The following is a 20,171-nucleotide window of genomic DNA, read 5'->3' as shown; positions in this document are numbered from 1 at the left end:
CTGCACGCCGCCCGGCGAGGCGACCGACACCGCTCGTGGCCGCGGAGAGGCAGCTGGAGCATCGCGCGCAGCACGGCACACGACATGCGTGCGTGCCCCCACCACCCATGTGAGGAGGAGATGCGTGCTCGGTGTGCTACACCCTAACAGACACCAAAAGTCACGACCGCCACACTGTACCCTTGCACAGTTACACACCACCAGAAGCTACTGAAAATTAAAACTAGTAGCCAGAGCGACACGGCGGCCTCGCGGTTTTCAATTAATCCCGCGCAAGGGCGGCGGCCGGTGCGATCGGGTACTATCAGGTACGGCAATGATACGAAGGTTCCAAAATAAATTACAATTATTCCTTCCAAAAGTACTAGTATTAGTACTAGGCAGAGTAATGTAATGTTTCATTCATTCACTCTGAATCCAGAGTCCAGAGAAGGAAACGTCTAGGCGGGTGCTAGATTAGCAGCCTCAGCATAGCGCGAGGCCCTCTTCTCTTGTTCAATATAGTCGAAGAGGCCTCGTCTTTCCCATCATCACGCGCAAAACGGCGAGAAAAGAAAAAAAACCCAAACAAATCGAGGATTACCCGATGATCAGTAGTAGCTTAATTAATATACCCCTCCCCGTCGGCCCCGGTGCTTGCTGTGGAGACGATCGAGTCGGAGGAGAAGATGGAAGGCCTCCGATCCCCGCCCGCATCAGAACTGGGCGCCCTCGAAGGTCTGGCCGAACTGCCAGCCGCGCGGCGCGGCGTTGTTGCTGGTGACGGTGCGGCCGTCGCTGGCGGTGACCTGGAAGGAGAGCGCCTGGCCGTCGAGGAACGCGTTGCTCTGCCAGTTCTGCCCCCAGTTCCTGGACATGGGCTGCCACCCCGTGCGGGAGCCCCGGATGGAGACGGACCGCACGTCGCCGGCGCCCGCCACGTTGGTCACCAGCACCAGGTTGAAGTACGAGTGGCCGTTGATGGTGAACCGGATCCCGCCCTTCTTCACGCACGGCACCCTGCACGTCGTTGATGGTCAGTTGAGTGCACACGTGTAGTAGGTGAACACAAAAATAAAAACGATTTTACGAGGGTCGACCAGGTCGTGATGGTCCTGCCCGGCTGTGTCAAAATGTCACTAGGAAGGAAGCAGCAACTGAGAGTGAAGTGCGCTGGAAGTAGTACTAGGGAGGGGTAGCCGAGCCGTAACAACATTTTTTTTTTTTGAGCGAGCCGTAACAACATTGAAAAGGCAAGGCACATGCGCGTCGCCCAGGAGCCTATCCCCACGCCCCGTATCAAATCTGGAGGGTGGCCCACCGAACTAATGGACCGAGCCGGGCGCGGGGGCCCACGGACCTTCGAGGTCCGAACCGACGACGCGCGGTTGGTTGGGCTTGGGCTGTGGCTTGGCTGATCGAGCCAGCCAGCCAGCCCAGGACACGGTACGACAAAGCGGCGCGTGAGTCTCGCTCGCAGCTGGGGGCTGGCCGCGGACGTGCGGGACCACACCGAGCCGTGCCAGCAGCGCGGCACGGCAGGGCAGCCGGCGGGTGTGGAGCGCTAGTAGTAACTGAGCCAGTGAGCCCTGCGCGGAGGCCAGCCAGGCTATAGCGAGCGCGTACCTCCTGAAGGCGACGGGCACGATGCCGGCGCGGTACTGCGCGATGTGGAGGAAGGCCGGCTCGGCCATGTCGAAGTGCGGGCGCGGCGGGTTGCACCAGCCGCCGTCGTCGCTGGGGAGGCCGTAGTTGGGCGGGCAGAAGTTGGTGGCCGTCACGGTGATGGAGCCCGGCAGGCACGACCCGCCCGCGTTCTGGCACCGCAGCTCGTAGCAGGACCCGCACGCCGCGCCGTCGTTGAACAGCGCCGTGCTCAGCGCCGCCGTGTTCGTGCCGTACCCGCTGCTGTACAGGTTGCCGTACCCGCACGCGCCGCCTGCTCCGCCCGTCCATGCACAGCACACGGTGTGAGTCTGGGTTACCGAGAAATCCGCCGGCGGCGGAGGAGCTAGGCACTGGTCGATCGACCGACTACTCACCCATTGTGCCGGACGCGTCGCCGCCGCCGTAGAATGTGGCGTGCGCGCTCTGCCACCCGCCGTAGCCGCCGGCCGCGGCCTCCCGGGCGAGGAGGCTGAGGACGAGGAGGAGGGCGCCGGCGCCGGCCATCGCTAACTGCCACCACCAGCTAGGGACACCCGGCTCGCTTCGAGCTAGCAAGCTACCTTCCGAGCTCGGTAGGGTACCACCGTCCAAAGCTAGCCGCTCTCGACCTTGCTTGGCTGGCTGGCGCTGGCTGTGACGAAGCTCGGCGCTACCGGCCCGGCTATTTATAGCCCGAGCCAAGCCAAAGCGCCGGGGGCGCGCCGCGCGTGTATTTTCCCTCGCGGTCTGGTGCGTCGACGAAAGGCGGCCATAAAGGCAGAGACGAGAAGTGAAAGCGGAGGCCGGAGGGAGTGACGTGCCCGGTGGACGGCGGGCAGCGGAGGCGAGGCCCCCGGCAGTTAACGCAAAGCACAGTCGGGCGCACATGCGAGCCGCGCGCCCGGCGCACGTACTACGTGTCTACGTAGCAGGGCGCCACCACCAACTGCTCGTGTCGTGGGGCCTGAGGGTACCGGTGCGCGGCGCGGCGCGGCGTGGCGTGGCGCGGCGGTCCCGGGCCCGGCCCCTCGAGGCCAACTCCCCACATGGCTCGCGTCGGGCGAGAGTGCTCGCTGCTCGGCACGGCAGGCTGAACGTAAAAACAGAGATGATCAGAGAGTCGATCGATGGCCAGGGCACGCACGCGCCGCGGCGGCAGCGCGTTAACTGTGTGGACCCCGAGGCCGAGGGGGCCGCGCTAGCGCTTGGCCGGTTCCCTGACGGGGATTGCCCATGGCCTTGTCTGGGGCGGCGGAGATCCGCTCACGTTCCGGGTGTCGCCGCGCGCGCGCGGCGCGCGGCCGGCGGCATGGGCTGTCCGTCTCCTCCCGCGGGTGGATAGCCGCATCATCCGCCGCGCCAACTTCCTCATCAGTTCATCACCAATCCTCAAAAAAACTTCCTTATCACCGGATAGATCTTGTGCGACCTGGACCTGATGCGGTTCCGGACAGTTCGTTTAGCATGCGATTCGACAGCTGTGAGAGTGGGAGACGAACGAAGTTGGAAAGTCCAGTGGCAGCTTTGCAAAACCTTGGTCAGACAGTCCGATAGCTGCTCCACTGCCAGGCTCAGCTGTTAGCTAGGATCACACCCCCGCTTTAAGCCGTCTGATGAGAGCTCGAATCAGAAGAGTGCAGCGCACCTACCGACTGATTGGACATGGATTCAGGTGCGGATCTGTCGGTCCGCAGCGCACATGAATCGCTAGCCGCTAGCGCATAAAGAAGAGAATGGTCTCCCCCAGCTAGCCCACACGGAGACGGAGGGAGAGGGAACCCATCAAGCGAACTAAACAAAACACGTTACCGGCCGGCTCTCCAAGCCTCCAGTGATCCGTGCACGTTTTCAAGGTAAACACTGTGTGAGAGGGCGAGTGTGAATGGGCGTAACCACCTGCCTGTGGGCTCGCTATCCCCTGCGCCTGCTGTCCCTGCAGCGGGGATTCGCGGGCACACACCTCACATGCGCGGAACATGGCGAGACTCTGTAGGCGAGGGCGAGACACGAACTGTGGGCCGCCGTGTCCGTGTTCGTGCGACGCATGGATCCATCCAACAGCTCCAAACAAAGCTGCCGTCAAGCCTATGCCTGCGAACGTGCCTCGAGTCGCAGCCGTTCGTTTACCGTTTGAAATTGTCGTCTACACTACACGGGTCTTCGTTGACGATGCAGATTTCGATTTCTCCTCCCTCGCGTTAGCCATGGGCCACGGCCATGGTCTTGGATGAAAGGATGAGGTGCCAATGGCGTCGGGCAAGCGGCTGCGTGCCCGCCGCCCTCTGCCGCCTCCGTTCAATACTCCAGCAGGGGAAAGCAACGGTTCCTGAGGCTCGCCGTCGCTGTCCCCACGCCATGTTAATTGCACATGGCCGCCCGGGCGCTCCGGCCGGCTAATCTCCTGTCACTAGCCGGACCGCTGGGCTCCTCCTTGGACCTGTTCGTTCCTTCTGCTGAAGTGCTGAACCGTCTCGTCTCCATGCGACCTGAACCGTCCGGTGCCTTTGCCGTCTGCCCCCACTCCACAAGTTGTAGCGTCACTTGCGCCGCCGCTACAGAACCGCAGGTTCAGTTTTTTTTTAAAAAAAAACAAGAATCTTTAACGAGTTACCATACTGATCCACTTCACTAGTTTACTGAAACATACGACTACGTCGGGCGCGGTAAAACTGCAGTAGTACTAGTAGACTTTTTTCTTTACGAACGTGTAGTGAGTTGTCGGTTCTTTCTTAATAGGCTATATACACAGCAGCAGCGGCGGCTAGCAATGTTACGGGGAGCCTGCAGTTTTGTTTGAAGGCATGTAGAGCCACGGGTGACTTATCGGCGTTCGACCAGCCGCTGCGACTGCGAGCGCCGATCAGGAGGCGGAACAGTGCGGCGCTGTTCTCCCCCTTGCGGCTGCGCCGCTCCCACATGCGGATATGACAAGGAGGCTTCCGGGGCAGCAAGGCAGGCGGGCGCCATGCGAGGGGGGCTGCACACTGAAACAGATCGCCCCGATCTCGCCGTGATGGGGTCTCGCCGCGCAGGGGCGGGGCTCGATCGGCGACGTCGCCCTCCCGCTCCGGCCTCCAGGTCCCCCCTCCAAACGCGGGGGCTGTGGCTGGGCCGCTGGGGTCTCGGCCGAACAAAATACCCTCAAGGAACGAAGCGCGCCGCCGCTGCCTGTGTTGCCAAGGAATCTCGCGCTGTGGCCGACGCGGCGACGCCAGTATGTGTGTGTGTGTGGCTTGTTTACGGGTAACTTTGCTCGGACAGGTGAGACGCAATCATGAGTTCGTTATGCTTGTACAGTTAGGAGAATACTGCTCGTTAGCTTTCCAGCGGGCTTTCCAGGGTTGCATTGCATGCACGATTCGCGTTGCGATCCTGGTGGCGGCCGGCCGTCCATCGTTGTTGCTGGGATTGGGAATATGCTCTGCGCGGACACGAGAAGATGGGTGGTCTTGTCGAACATATCCTCCTATTAACAAGTTTGCTCTCCCGAAGCATTTCCTGAACCCGGAGTTGAAACAGAAAACGATGATGCCCCCAAAATATGAGCTCAAGGTGAAGTGATGCTCCGAGTGCGCAACGCCACGGGCATCGGATTCGTCCAGAAATTGTAGTTCTTAGGATCCGATACAATCAGTCAAGTCACCGAGAGACTGCATTATCTACATGCCTGATCGATGAGCGTCTGCTGCTGATCAGATCTGATCTCCACCACCAAGGGGTCTTCGTCTCTCCAGTCTCCACGGCAAGCTGCCAAGCTGTCTGGCAAGTGGCATGTGGCGATGTACAGGCCGGGCAGGGGGCGGTGGGAGGAAGAACATGCATGGTCCCGGCCGCGCGAGCGATCGCCCGTGCGCCGGCATAAATTTCTGACGTGCGACCGGGGCAGCTGGAAACACGAGCCGATGGCGCGAGAGCAGCTCGCAGCTCGCAGCTGTGGAATAATCGCGGGGCTCCTTTCTGCGTTATCCACCTCAGATCGCGTGATGATGAGAGGCACGTTCATGCGGATCCTTTCGGTACGTTCAGGTCGCACGTTCATGTGGCTCTTTGGTACGTTTTTTTTATTTTATTTCGGCGTTGCTGTCTTTTGCTTTCAGCATCGCTGGACCATTTGCGTGTGGTAAGGTTCGTTAAGTTCAAGCAACTAACTGAAAACGTCCCGAAGAATACATTCAGGTTACAGTATTATAGGTAAGAGTTGTAACAAAAAAAAGTAGAGTGAGTCCACCGTTGAGGTTTTATTTGTTGGATTTTTAGGAAATTATATTAAAAACCTTTAGCAAAATAAAGAAGTTCTCCCACCGTATATGAAAAGAATATTGTTTTGTAAAAGATTTGGATCAAACATTGTGAATATAAATCATGAATAACTTTTAAATTACTGAGTTTGAAAAAGTGAAAATCATATTTCATAGATTTGTCTTAAAAAGCACTTTCATAAAATATATATATATATATATATATATATATATATATATATAAGTTTTCAACAAATATTTTTATAAAAATAAGCAATCAAAGCAATTTTCATAGCTTACTTTTCCACCGGCATTCGACAGTATGTGTATGAAACGGCATCACTTTCCGAAGGTTATCTCACCGAGAAGTATCTGCGAATTTCAGCATCAAGGTGAATAGGCTGGGCAGCACTTTCCACGCTGTCTGTTTCATTTCGTTCCCCATCACCAGCAAAAACACAAAGGTTGTCTGCTTCACACGGATTTGGATGAAGGTGAAGCGCCCCGACCCGAAGATCAAGACTAAACCATGTATTAATTATCGAATAAAGTCTCCGGTATAATACATGTTACATCAAGTGGAGTCTAGAGTCATACAGAGCTTTATTTAACACGTACACGAGGAGTAAAGTGACAACACAAAGCTACACAGAACAACCATAGGATAACAACTAGCATAGCGACATGCAGGACTAGCTCTTCATCCATCACGGCTCCACTCGATCATCTTGGGTGCGGACACGATCTACTCGTAGTCTTCTGGCACAAAGTCAGGATCCTCTGGAGAAAAATCAACAGGGGTGAGTACAAAAGTACTCAGCAAGCTCCACCTCACCCTACGGGAGGGGAATGACATGCATGATACACATTAAGCACAATCTAATAGCAATGCAACTAATGGTATGCAACTCTTCCCGACACAACCCACAGTGGGTAGCTCACTAGTTGTCAGGACCACACCGTAACCTGTCCATACCGTGGACACGGACCATTCGAATGGATTATACACTCTGCAGAGGTCGTACACTGTACCCACACGCTCGGCTGCCCGAACGGACAACCGACATAGCCGACACCCAGCCGTGGTCACGCCCCAGCCCGGCTGCACAAACCCTCGGGCCCTGACCCCAATGGTCTATACCCGTAAACCATCCCCGCGACCGTCAGGCTAACCAGTGGGATTAGGCTAAGTCCGGCCCATATCGGAACCTTTGGTCGTACTAAAATAAGCTAGGTGAGATGTCAAAATAACTCGGTCCTTATGGTTCACCAGGGCATTAACCATCCCTCAACATGTCAACTCGAGCCTACCACCACGGTAGCACTCACCTGCCAGTCTACCACCACGGTAGCGCCGGCTCCAGCATACCCAGCTGCCTTGGTCTCAGCCCAATCCCTTCGTATCCTATTCTCAGCTCTGGATATGCATGACTACTCAGATGCATGCATGAGCACACTCAATCACTTAAGTACTGGTATATGTAATCGATCCTAGACCCAGGCTACTGCTAAACGTCCTCACAAGGATGCAACCACTCACGTAGGGGTCGATGAAACTTGCCTTCACTTGCGTACGCGTCGGCGGCGGCGGCTTCCTGCTCGTGGTACGGGTCTTCTGGCTCCTTGGCAGGCTCCTCCTCGGTCACTCCATGATCTACGGGCGAAAACAGCACAACCGGCAAACAAACACAAGCAAGTAATAAAATAAGCTCAAATGGAGATGAAAATAGGAGGAATAGATAGTATATGATTTGAGGAGAGTTAAGGAAAAAGAGTTACGTGAAAAGGAGTTGATATGAAGGAGATATTGAGTTTACAGTATTGATTGGTAGAATGATTTGGATTAAGTGCTCACGGCCTGGTGGGTGTTTTGGGCCTTTATTAGTGTTGTGGAGTTAATGGTCGGGGGAGCTGCCAGCCATCTCACCTTGGTGCGGAACAGCTCGAGGAAGAGGGCCAACTGTTGGAGCTTCGTCTCGTGAGTGAGCTGGGCTCGGGAGGAGTGGTTCAGCTAGCGGAGCGAAGCGGCTCGGTGTGCTTGGGCTGGTGACGGGGCTCGTCACGGCCTTGCTCCTTTTATAAGCGAGGAGAGCAGCAGCGGCGTCGTGCAGGGACGGCCGACGGCGTGGGTTGCGGCAGCTCGTCGTCAACGCGAACAGTGGCAGCGCTGAAGGCACGAGCATCGAGGCGGCAAAGCCGGCGAGGACGCTGCAGCGGCGTGGGCGAGGTGGGGACGTGGGGGTGGGCGGCACGGCGTGGTGCCGACGGCAGTGCGCGGTCCCGTCGTGGGGCCGGCGTGTCGCGCGTGCGCGAGCGAGAGCGAGCGGGTGAGGCGGTTCGGCGGAAAAAATCTCGGCCAGCACTGTGCGTGGCGACCCCGATTTATAGCGAGGTGGGTGCTGCCATGACGGGTCATTTCAAGGTCAATGGTGTGGGTACTCTGTGGCTTCCAGGGAATGATAAAGTTATGGCAAAGGAGGTAGGCGCTGTCATGATTGTCTGGGGATTGAGGTGACCATACTAAGTTGAGGATCTACACCAACTCACTTCCGAGTCGGTCAGCTTCTAGTTACTTAGTGTACCGGGTCCTTTTTGACGGCAGAGCCGTCTTTTGCTTCCGGGAGGCAGAGCCTACCAACAGATGAAGCTGGCTTCCGGGTGGCAGAGCCAACCTTCGATGAAGCCCAGACTCTTTTGTGATCCCGGGTGACAAAGCCAACCTTCGATGGATCACAACTTATATACTAAGTGCTGAGCTTAACCGGGAGACTAGCACTTATAAAGACGCTTACCTTATTGGAGCAACAAAGAAACACACCTAGCACACTCTACCTATGCTCACTTCTACCATGCCCTTGGATGTGTGTGGGATGGAGTGGAGTAGTATGGCATGGCAAGGGGTGGCACCCTCCTTATATAGGCACCCATACCCTCTTGGATGAGTGACACATGTCACACTCTAGGAGGTTCCCTACAAATATCTATTTCTAGAAAATTCTAAATTTTACCATGACAAAAAAATATCCAAGCTTCATGTCTTCTTATGATTTTTTGTGGAGCATTCTAGAACCTTGTCATGGTGAACAAAATTATGCCATGATTTATCCTTATTTTTATAGAATCTTCTAGAAGTTTGTATTGTATATTTCAACACTCCCCCTTAATAGTGATGAAAACTGAGATGTTACAGAAGGGGGATCAAGTTGGTAACTAACAACAACCGAAACAGTTACAGGCCCAACTAAAACCAGCCCAGCATTGAAATCAAAGATGACGCGTGCTATTTCAGCCCACTTGCTTCTAAGTGGGCTATATGTAGGCCTATGGAGGAGAGTATGAGGGAACACCTAGATCATCACACACAAAAAAAAGCCAACTTCCCTAAAAAACAAAAAAAAGCCAACTTCATAAACAATTAACAATAGTAAGATTAACCCTTTTTTTTTAAAAAAATAGTGAGATATGGAAATCGAGAAGGTTGGCGTAAGGGCATAATAAATCATAAATATACACCAGAAAGTCCTGGTGTCGGTTTCGAAAATGGGCGACTACTAATTTACTCGCTTGCGTGTTATTGTGTTGGATCGGATATGGTCTAGCCCGAAATGACTTGATATTTATATTGGTTCATACTTTAATGCTCTATGTCCAGTTGCGTGGTGGTCACACTCGAGCCGAGGTGCTCAAAGGTTGGGAGTAAAGCTTGCAAGTCTGAGTGAATTTTAGGATGATTTCTCTATCTCCTGCTCTATCTACGGGGGATCTTTTTTTATATAGTCCAAGGAGGGCCCTTTTATAGAATAGCTATTGTTACCTAAGAAATGGCTCGACTGGCTCCGTTAAGCTCCGTCGGTCTGGGCTTCCTATTCACCCAGTCGGGGTCGTCACCTTTACCAGTCTAGATGGATGGGCGACCTCCGACTAGTTCTTCCCTGATAAGTTTATGTCCCTGTTCGTCCTTTTTCGCTAATCGGGGTGGATGGATGACCTCCAACTTTCCCTATTTCGCCAGTGGAGGCGGATTTCCCATTGGTGAGCACAACATGGCACCTTGTTGAGAGACTTACCCTATCACGACATTACGTAAGACAGTGCGGTCATGATGATGCCGGATAAGAGGATACGAATTGACGACTCCTTCCATCGCCCATCCCTGAGGACGGGCAGGTGGAACAATACTCACTATTGGATGATAGTGCGGAATATTACTCGTGTGGGAGGAGTGGCCGACTTGTATGTCAATCTTGACTTGGGAGCTCGATCTCTACCCGTCGTATCCTCTCCACGTGGGTTCATCAGAACCCAGCTTACGGTGGAAGCTTTTTTTCCCCTTGGTCAAGGTCGTGCCACGTGGAGAGGGGTCAGGATGCTCGATCGGCGAGTAGAGAGTCAGGATGGGAATGGGCCGGCCCAGACTTGGGTTTGGACCTGGCCTTATGGCCTCAGGGCCAATTTCTAAGGCCAAGGGCCGACCCAAACCATGATTTGCCTGTGGCCTCGCAGATCCAATGGGTATGACGGGTTGGCCCATTCTACATTGAATTGTAATGTGAGAAATGATGGTAAGAAATGCATGCGCATAATGCGCATAATGCTCGCCACGGTCGTCTCAAGTCCACTCCGGTGGCCCGCTCCGGCGGAGACCGCTCGCCACGGTCGACTCAAGTCCGCTCCGGCGGAGACCGCTCGCCACGGTCGTCTCAAGTCCACTCCGGTGGCCCGCTCCGGCGGAGACCGCTCGCCGCGGTCGTCTCAAGTCCACTCCGGTGGCCCGCTCTGGCGGAGACCGCTCGCCCCGGTCGTCTCAAGTCCACTCCGGTGGCCCGCTCCGGCGGAGACCGCTCGCCCCGGTCGTCTCAAGTCCACAACGGTGGCCCGCTCCGGCGGAGACCGCTCGCCACGGTCGTCTCAAGTCCACTCCGGTGGCCCGCTCCGGCGGAGACCGCTCGCCACGGTCGTCTCAAGTCCACTCCGGTGGCCCGCTCCGGCGGAGACCGCTCGCCACGGTCGACTCAAGTCCACTCCGGTGGCCCGCTCCGGCGGAGACCGCTCGCCACGGTCGACTCAAGTCCACTCTGGTGGCCCGCTCCGGCGGAGACCGCTCGCCACGGTCGTCTCAAGTCCACTCCGGTGGCCCGCTCCGGCGGAGACCGCTCGCCATGGTTGACTCAAGTCCACTCCGGTGGCCCGCTCCGGCGGAGACCGCTCGCCGCGGTCGCCAAGAGCCGGGTCCGGGAAGAATGTTTGCTCCCTGAGCGATGCGAAGTCTGTATAGCTGCTTAGCTTGGTTCCGCACCCTAAGCCTACACCTTCGTCGCCCTGTGGAGAGCACTCTAGTACCTGGACCTGGCAACCGGTGTACCGGTCCCAGGGGTCCGGAGCGCCCGCTCTCTGCATGAGCTCACCAACGCAATCAAGTTGCGTAGGAACACATCACGATAGTAGGCCCCACCCGCGGGTTCGTACCTCTCCCGAGGTGGGCCCGGGGGCCACTGTCGGTACCCCAGAACTGGGGTACCCCCTTTGCAGTGACTAGATAAGAGCCTTGTGGTTATCCTTAACTACAACCAAACAGCCGGACCCCTGTGATCTGGAGCCCTGTTCACATGACAACGGTCCCGGACACGTCCCCCGGCTGGGGAAGGTCTGGGAGCACCACGTGTTCCGGAAGAAGCAGACGCTCAGCCCGAACACCCGGGGGCTCCGGACCCCCCGTAGAGGTCCGGACCCCCGCGGAGTCCCGGACCCCCATGGGGTCCCGGACCCCCTTGTATAGTAACCGGACCCCTCGCTAAGGGAAGGAATTGACATCCCGCCCCGGGGAGGTCCGGAGCTGCCACGTGTCTGCAGGCACAGACACGTACATAAGGCCGCTTGGTCTACAAGGGTTCACCTACCACTGCGTTCATTGCGGTAGGTGGACGTCCGCATTAATATAGCAGAAGCCGAGGCGATTCTTTGACCAGGGGACACTATTGATCGTGTATTACCAAGACGTGTAGTGGAGCCGATGGCGCCGCCCACGCCGCGCCTGTCAGTCTGCCATGACAGATGGACACGACGGCTCGGCTTCACCCATTATGACGCCTACATAATAGCCTCAACAGGTCACGCCGCAAGCTACGCTCCCCCAACGGGCACCTTGCTGACGGGACAAGAGAAGACCTCCCTTCGTCAGAGCCTCAGAGGGTCAGCAGGGGATGGAAGCATATCGGAGGAAAGATTCGTAGCCACTGTAGCCATTTGAGTACTCTGCGCAGTATGCTGCACAGTCACGTTGGGCCCACTTGTCGGGGCCCCAACGTCCTATGTATCCGCACCCCTTGGTCTATAAAAGGGGGCGCCCGCTAGAAGAAAAACTCAGGCTGGGTAAGAGCCAAGACCCGGCAGAGGATAGATTCATACACAACCAAGATCAAAACCTCTTCCAGTGGACGTAGGGTATTACGCTCCGGCGGCCCGAACCACTCTAAATCGTGTGTTCTTGTGTGCTTGTCTCAGAGCTAGATTAGCCCAATCGCCTAGTACCTTCCCGAGCACTCCCTCTCTGGGAATAGGCGGGTGCGTTCCGCCACCCGGCTGTGGGTACCCTAGAAATCCCACGACATTTGGCGCCGTCCGTGGGGAAGATGCAGGCGTTGGCTAGATCTCCAAGCTTTTGAGGCTGAGCTCATCCTCTGCAACAGCAGCGAGAAGACGAAGAGAGGCATGGCGGCACCTACGCCGCATGTCACTGCGCTGAGGCACCAGCGCCCTCGGTGCGGCGGTGCACGGCAGCGGCGCCTGCTGTGCGTCGCCACTGCGACGCCTCAGAGCCGGCACGGTGGTGCGCGGGGGCGACGCCTGTTGCGTGTCGCCCCGCGCCATCCAGGTGTCGGCTCAAGGTTTTCTCTCAAGCAACGGCCACGCTTCCTCTGCGGTGGCATGGCGTCGGCTCAAGGCTTTCTCTCAACATGGAGCCTGGAGCCAACGGCCATCCCGGAGGAAGTTGGCCGTGTCGTCGCGTCATCGCCAGCACCACCCGAGGTGCTTGGTGCTGCTGCAGACAGGGCCCCGCCACCAGGCGCGGGGGCCCCTGGCGCTAGCACCAAGGACAAGCCGGCGAACGACCGCACCTCTCCGCGCTTCGCACCGGTCCATCTGCTGCGTAAGGGCGTCGAACTGGCTTCGGCTCACTATGAGCGGCCATCAGACTGGCTTCCATCGGCAAACAGCGACGGCAGGGGGGCCACTCCCATTCAAAGCCAAAGAATTTGTCTCATGCTACCTAAGCATATGACAGTTCTTAGGCAAGGAGTGGTCCCCCGAGCTCCCGAGGTGATGCTGGATGATGCTATACAAGCACGTCCAGAGCACCATCACCCCAACGACTCAGGAGAGCCCCCAAGATGGCAGATGCACTACGGCCAGCAACATGCACGCCTTACGGGGCGACGGCTGTAGGTTATCACTAGATAGGTTTGAGTGTGTTTCTCCTTTGTAATGATTTGGTGCCTACGTGTGGTCCAGAGCGGTAAAGGTCCGCCCTTGAAAACCCGATCTCTGGCTTCATCGCACAAACAGGCGACACTAGCAAGTGGTCCAGAGCGGTAGAGGTCCGCCCTCGTAATCCCGACCTCTGATGTACACCACGAGTCAAGCAATAAAGGAGATTTGCTTCCTCAATCCTATCTTTACTTTAACCTAATAGCACTTGTTCGTTCAACCTGCATGTTTCTTTCTCCTGCACGGAGTCTTTTCTTTGTTGCTAACAATCCAAATTGAGCTGCTAGCTTGTGGTCAGGAGGGGACACCCCTTCTAGCTGGAAGGCAGTTCGGACCCCTAGGGACCTCCTCAGGAGAAGTGGTGCCGTATCCTGGGGTAGAGAAGCTCCGCGTAGCTTAGCCTGGTAATGTACCCTAAGCCTACGTACTTCACTGCCCTGTTACGAGTTCTTCAGTATCCGAGGCTGCTGTCCCTAGAGGTCCCGGGCTCCGTTCTAGTGTAAGTCCTGGTTTCCCACACCTTTGCTGCGAGGTCCGGTGGCGTAATCCATGGGATTGTCAGCAATGCTCCAAGTCCACTCCGGTGGCCCGCTCCGGCGGAGACCGCTCGCCACGGTCGACTCAAGTCCACTCCGGTGGCCCGCTCCGGCGGAGACCGCTCACCACGGTCGTCTCAAGTCCACTCCGGTGGCCCGCTCCGGCGGAGACCGCTCGCCACGGTCGACTCAAGTCCACTCCGGTGGCCCGCTCCGGCGGAGACCGCTCGCCACGGTCGTCTCAAGTCCACTCCGGTGGCCCGCTCCGGCGGAGACCGCTCGCCACGGTCGACTCAAGTCCACTCCGGTGGCCTGCTCCGGCGGAGACCGCTCGCCACGGTCGTCTCAAGTCCACTCCGGTGGCCCGCTCCGGCGGAGACCGCTCGCCACGGTCGACTCAAGTCCACTCCGGTGGCCCGCTCCGGAGGAGACCGCTCGCCACGGTCGTCTCAAGTCCACTCCGGTGGCCCGCTCCGGCGGAGACCGCTCGCCACGGTCGACTCAAGTCCACTCCGGTGGCCCGCTCCGGCGGAGACCGCTCGCCACGGTCGTCTCAAGTCCACTCCGGTGGCCCGCTCCGGCGGAGACCGCTCGCCACGGTCGTCTCAAGTCCACTCCGGTGGCCCGCTCCGGCGGAGACCGCTCACCACGGTCGTCTCAAGCCCACTCCGGCGGAGACCGCTCGCCACGGTCGACTCAAGTCCACTCCGGTGGCCCGCTCCGGCGGAGACCGCTCGCCACGGTCGTCTCAAGTCCACTCCGGTGGCCCGCTCCAACGGAGACCGCTCGCCACGGTCGACTCAAGTCCACTCCGGTGGCCCGCTCCGGCGGAGACCGCTCGCCGCGGTCGCCAAGAGCCGGGTCCGGGAAGAATGTTTGCTCCCTGAGCGATCCGAAGTCTGTATAGCTGCTTAGCTTGGTTCCGCACCCTAAGCCTACACCTTCGTCGCCCTGTGGAGAGCACTCTAGTACCTGGACCTGGCAACCGGTGTACCGGTCCCAGGGGTCCGGAGCGCCCACTCTCTGCATGAGCTCACCAACGCAATCAAGTTGCGTAGGAACACATCACGATAGTAGGCCCCACCCGCGGGTTCGTACCTCTCCCGAGGTGGGCCCGGGGGCCACTGTCGGTACCCCAGAACTGGGGTACCCCCTTTGCAGTGACTAGACAAGAGCCTTGTGGTTATCCTTAACTACAACCAAACAGCTGGACCCCTGTGATCTGGAGCCCTGTTCACATGACAACGGTCCCGGACACGTCCCCCGGCTGGGGAAGGTATGGGAGCACCACGTGTTCCGGAAGAAGCAGGCGCTCAGCCCGAACACCCGGGGGCTCCGGACCCCCCGTAGAGGTCCGGACCCCCGCGGAGTCCCGGACCCCCCATGGGGTCCCGGACCCCCTTGTATAGTAACCGGACCCCTCGCTAAGGGAAGGAATTGACATCCCGCCCCGGGGAGGTCCGGAGCTGCCACGTGTCTGTAGGCACAGACACGTATATAAGACCGCTTGGTCTACAAGGGTTCACCTACCACTGCGTTCATTGCGGTAGGTGGACGTCCGCATTAATATAGCAGAAGCCGAGGCGATTCTTTGACCAGGGGACACTATTGATCGTGTATTACCAAGACGTGTAGTGGAGCCGATGGCGCCGCCCACGCCGCGCCTGTCAGTCTGCCATGACAGATGGACACGACGGCTCGGCTTCACCCATTATGACGCCTACATAATAGCCTCAACAGGTCACGCCGCAAGCTACGCTCCCCCAACGGGCACCTTGCTGACTGGACAAGAGAAGACCTCCCTTCGTCAGAGCCTCAGAGGGTCAGCAGGGGATGGAAGCATATCGGAGGAAAGATTCGTAGCCACTGTAGCCATTTGAGTACTCTGCGCAGTATGCTGCACAGTCACGTTGGGCCCACTTGTCGGGGCCCCAACGTCCTATGTATCCGCACCCCTTGGTCTATAAAAGGGGGCGCCCGCTAGAAGAAAAACTCAGGCTGGGTAAGAGCCAAGACCCGGCAGAGGATAGATTCATACACAACCAAGATCAAAACCTCTTCCAGTGGACGTAGGGTATTACGCTCCGGCGGCCCGAACCACTCTAAATCGTGTGTTCTTGTGTGTTTGTCTCAGAGCTAGATTAGCCCAATCGCCTAGTACCTTCCCGAGCACTCCCTCTCTGGGAATAGGCGGGTGCGTTCTGCCACCCGGCTGTGGGTACCCTAGAAATCCCACGACAGTAACAAACTTATCAGCATATCAGTGTATATTCTCAAATACATCAGAATCTCAAGTCTCGCAAAACTTCAGTATTTAGTAACATCATAGAGGGCTGTGCGTAGGAATAGAGGGAAATGTATTTGTAGCAGAATCAAAATTCAGATGACATGCATATCTTTTTCATGCAAGGGGTAACAAACACAATATAATCTTGTCAGCAAGTGCAAGCTGATCTTTTTGGCAGTAGTGCAACAAAGCAGCACACAGAAATACATAAGTTGGGGTCTCAAAAAGAATTAATAAAAGGTCACCACATAGTGATACCCTTCCGTTCTCTTAATGCTGCATTCAAACTTCCCCATAACCATAGAAACATCACATGTTCGGTGCTGAAACAAAAAACTGACATGCGCACATTTGCTGTCAGGAGAAATTTTGTTCAAGTTACATTACACAAATAGGTTGTATATCGGACTACGGTCTCGCTGGTGCTATATAACGAGCAATCAGATCATAAAAGGATTGCAACAATTAGAACTCCACCAAATCAACAACCTATATACTAGTACATTGTTTGGCTTGATGGAGTAAGGAAGCATGCAACAGATCTTGCCGCACCTGACGGGGAACAAATCCTAGGACAAAACCTAGGCCAGCCAATGGAGAGGAAAGAACAGAGATGGAAGAAGCTTAATTGAGGTGACAGTTGACAGCCGCTGGAGGGGAGGATGGCGCGCGTAGTCATCGTCGCCGCCGGAGGGTAAAGAGACACGCCGAGACGCCACCGCCGCTGCCGCGGCTACCTCGCTCGATTCCATACCTAATTCTCTTTTTCATTGGGTTAGTAGGCTCCGGCTTCTATAGAGCTTTCTCTGATTTGAGGCTGACTCATGTAGTCCATTGGCCTTGCTCTCATGGATCGGGCCAACTATCCAATGAGTCGACCTGGCCCGTTCCCAGCCTGAGTAGAGAGGCTTGCCCCTTCGACTGGTTAGATGGGTCGTGCAGGTCCAGGTACGATTTGAGGCATGCGTTCGGGCGAAGGGCCTTTGTCGAGGTTTGTTTCGGATGGTCTATCGCTTGCGGAAGCGGCCCGCTGGGACCCCTGGTCTCAGGGCCCGTCACAGGGTAGAAAAAGAAAACAGATTAGGAAAATATAAGGAAGAAGAGCATCCTCCTGCTTCCTGATCCTTATTACTGTGTGTAGAGTGTAGACGCCCCGCTCACAAATTGCCGCTTCAGTTGACCCAACAAAGCCGAGTCTCCGGTGGGAGATACCGTGCTTCACTACCAGCTAAGCCTCATTAAAGATTCAAACACAGCGTGTCCACAGGGACTTGGCTAAGTCTCGATAATTCAAGCACAGCGTGTCCACAGGGACTTGGCTAGGACTAAGAGCAGACCCGATGGACGAGTTTTCCTCGGCAGGGCAGACAACGATTGCTTCGGCAGCAATCTGCCCAAATCACTCGGAGAATTTGTAGTATTGCAGACTCGGGATGATGTTCCATCTGGAAGGACGGGCCTGGAATAGCGGTAGAAATTCCTAACTGTCATTCCGGGATCCTGGGTTTGCACTATAGTCTCTTTGCACAATTTTTAAAAAGTTTTATAAGAGTAAGATGTCTAGCAATTTCATTACTTGACAACCAACTTGTATAGGAAATAGGAGCTCTCCGCACTGGTCACTAGTCAGCTAGATGCGCAACGTTGGTTCGGGCCTGGGGAGCCTCCGATCCACACGGGCAAGCAAGCTCTCCGTGATGACTCCATGAGTCCATCTGAATCCTCGTCAGTCAGTCGTCACTGGCGACCAAGGTTCAGGGTCTCCCAACTTCTCCGGTCTCCACGGCACAAGCAGAAAAAACTGCCACAGGTCTTCATATTTCACAGTGCACGGACCCACACTACGAACAGTAGCTCTATGAAACTATACCTCGTAGAAGCTGCAGATACAGATGTACCGCCTGGTCCATGACCAAGTCGTTGTCTCGTTGACCGTACGTGTCTTCTGCCTCCTGACGATGCTTATAAGCAGCAGATACAGATGTGCCGGTGCCCCGGTGGTGTCAGTCGCTTCCTCACGCTCACGCACGCACACCGCCGTCCGGCAACCGCTTTTCTGCCATCCTTATCCTCCGCTCCCGCGAGGCCAGAGAGAGGGGGGAGCCATCAGCCATGGCTGCTGCTGCCGCCGCGTCGTCGTCTCGCCGCGCGCCGGCGCTGCTCCTCGTGGCCGCCGCGCTGGCTCTGGCGCTGGCGGCGCGGCCTGCCGGGGCGGCGCTGTCGTGCTCCACGGTATACAACACGCTGATGCCGTGCCTCGGGTACGTGCAGTCGGGCGGGGCGGTGCCCCAGGCGTGCTGCTCGGGGATCCAGAGCCTCCTGTCCGTGGCGCGCACCACCCCCGACCGCCGCGCCATCTGCACCTGCCTCAAGAACGTGGCGGCGGGCGCCGCCGGCGGGCCCTACATCAGCCGCGCCGCCGGGCTGCCCGGCAGGTGCGGCGTCTCGCTGCCCTACAAGCTCAGCCCCAACATGAACTGCAACTCGTACGCCAAACCTGTTACCACGCTTCAGTTTTTTCGCTACGTTTTTTTTTTTTTGCACTTGCATTCAGAGATGGTATGGGTTTAACACCAACGTGCCTATAATTTTGGACAGGATAAACTGAGGTGGCTCTACGTACTGTCAACCGCGAAGTCATCACGAGACGGAGGGCGGCCGTAGGCTGCTGCTTCTACTATAGTGTAGCCTAAATAAAGTCGCGAGATTCTAAGACCGGTGAAGTACGTAGTATATATGCTTGAAGTAGTATACTACTACATACTGTATGTCCGTAATATGCCTGAAGCATATATATATATATATATATATATATATATATATATATATATATATATATATATGTATATGTGGTGAAATGAAACAAATAAAAGGACACAATCTACATATTTTATGGGTTGATTTATACTCTATTCGTTCTAAATCTACGAGTCGAAAAACCAAGACAACTAATAATTTAAAACGAAGGCAGCATATTATCTATTCCTCGTTAATCAAAGCTGTTGCCTTTTATCATTTTATAGCATGGCCCTTGGCCACAGCATACCGATGCGCTGTCAACCACAACAGGACTCGCTTCGACAAGGTCGTCATTCGTGAACATGCATGATAGCGCAATGCCGTCGGATTTTGTGCACGTATCACTGTCTCAATTAGCCTGTGATCGATGATGGTGCTCAGCCCTGTCACCAGCTGCCCTCCAAACTGCTTATGGGTCGTCGTTCTCAGTTTGGCTCACCCCAATTTGGCCTCTTGCACGTCCCACAACCACCACGGCCCACCAGCATTGCCATCAATGAGCTCCGGCCTCCGGGGGCTCATTTAATTTTCCATCAGCATCAGTAGTCCCTACACATTTTCTTTTATCAAAAATACATGGCGTATAAACAATACAAGAGCACTCCACCTGATGACCACCTATTTGCTTTTAGTAGACGTATTAGAATTTTAGGCAATCAAACTTCATATATTATGACCAGTAATTGTACGGTTGCTTATTTAAAGTTATATGAATAAATTTGTGTTCCAAATATGTTTCAGTATGGGATTTATTTGAACTTCAAATATCTTTATTGTATAAACCTATTTTTTATCTACAAAGTAACACTAAAATTACAAAAAACTTCTTTTTTATCCTCATCAAAGACTCAAGATCCTATGACAAACATAATTGCTAGAAAATCAAATGAAGGAAGTAGCTATACTCATCCATTGATCTCTATGGAATCTTCTTGGGTGAATGGAATTGTATGAATTTATTTAGAATTAGCTCGATAAGAAGTCTATCTTTTGTGTACACAACCACTGCACCAAAAGGAAAAAATAATATCAATGTGATGCTCCAACCAATTTTACAAATATATTTTAATTGTACATATTATGCACAGTTTTTTAAAGCCATGGTGATAGAAATCATCAGTGGTTACCTGATATGTCATACGCTGTTTTCTTTTAAAAATGTAACTTACACACATTACGGCTCCCTTTGTTTTATTAAAC

The 20,171-nt window shown here is 55.3% G+C and overlaps 2 protein-coding genes across 2 annotated transcripts; one reads left to right on the top strand and one right to left on the bottom strand.

Moving 5' to 3' along the window:
* Positions 1–317: 317 nt before the first annotated feature.
* Positions 318–2,341, bottom strand: LOC120665153 (expansin-A4). Its single transcript, XM_039944613.1, has 3 exons — positions 2,022–2,341; positions 1,606–1,918; positions 318–999 (listed from the first exon to the last, which is right to left on the bottom strand). Exons 1-3 carry the CDS (start codon positions 2,149–2,151, stop codon positions 696–698), a joined length of 747 nt encoding a protein of 248 aa, XP_039800547.1. The 5' UTR covers positions 2,152–2,341; the 3' UTR covers positions 318–695.
* A 15,834-nt stretch (positions 2,342–18,175) lies between these two features.
* LOC120665152 (non-specific lipid-transfer protein 1-like) lies at positions 18,176–18,931 on the top strand. Its single transcript, XM_039944612.1, has 2 exons — positions 18,176–18,658; positions 18,771–18,931. Exons 1-2 carry the CDS (start codon positions 18,285–18,287, stop codon positions 18,778–18,780), a joined length of 384 nt encoding a protein of 127 aa, XP_039800546.1. The 5' UTR covers positions 18,176–18,284; the 3' UTR covers positions 18,781–18,931.
* Positions 18,932–20,171: the final 1,240 nt, after the last annotated feature.

This window comes from Panicum virgatum, chromosome 3N (assembly GCF_016808335.1).
Source record: "Panicum virgatum strain AP13 chromosome 3N, P.virgatum_v5, whole genome shotgun sequence".
Classification (NCBI taxonomy): Eukaryota; Viridiplantae; Streptophyta; class Magnoliopsida; order Poales; family Poaceae; genus Panicum; species Panicum virgatum.
The sequence above is the reverse complement of the archived record's forward strand: the minus strand, read 5'-3'. Positions and strand labels throughout refer to the sequence as shown.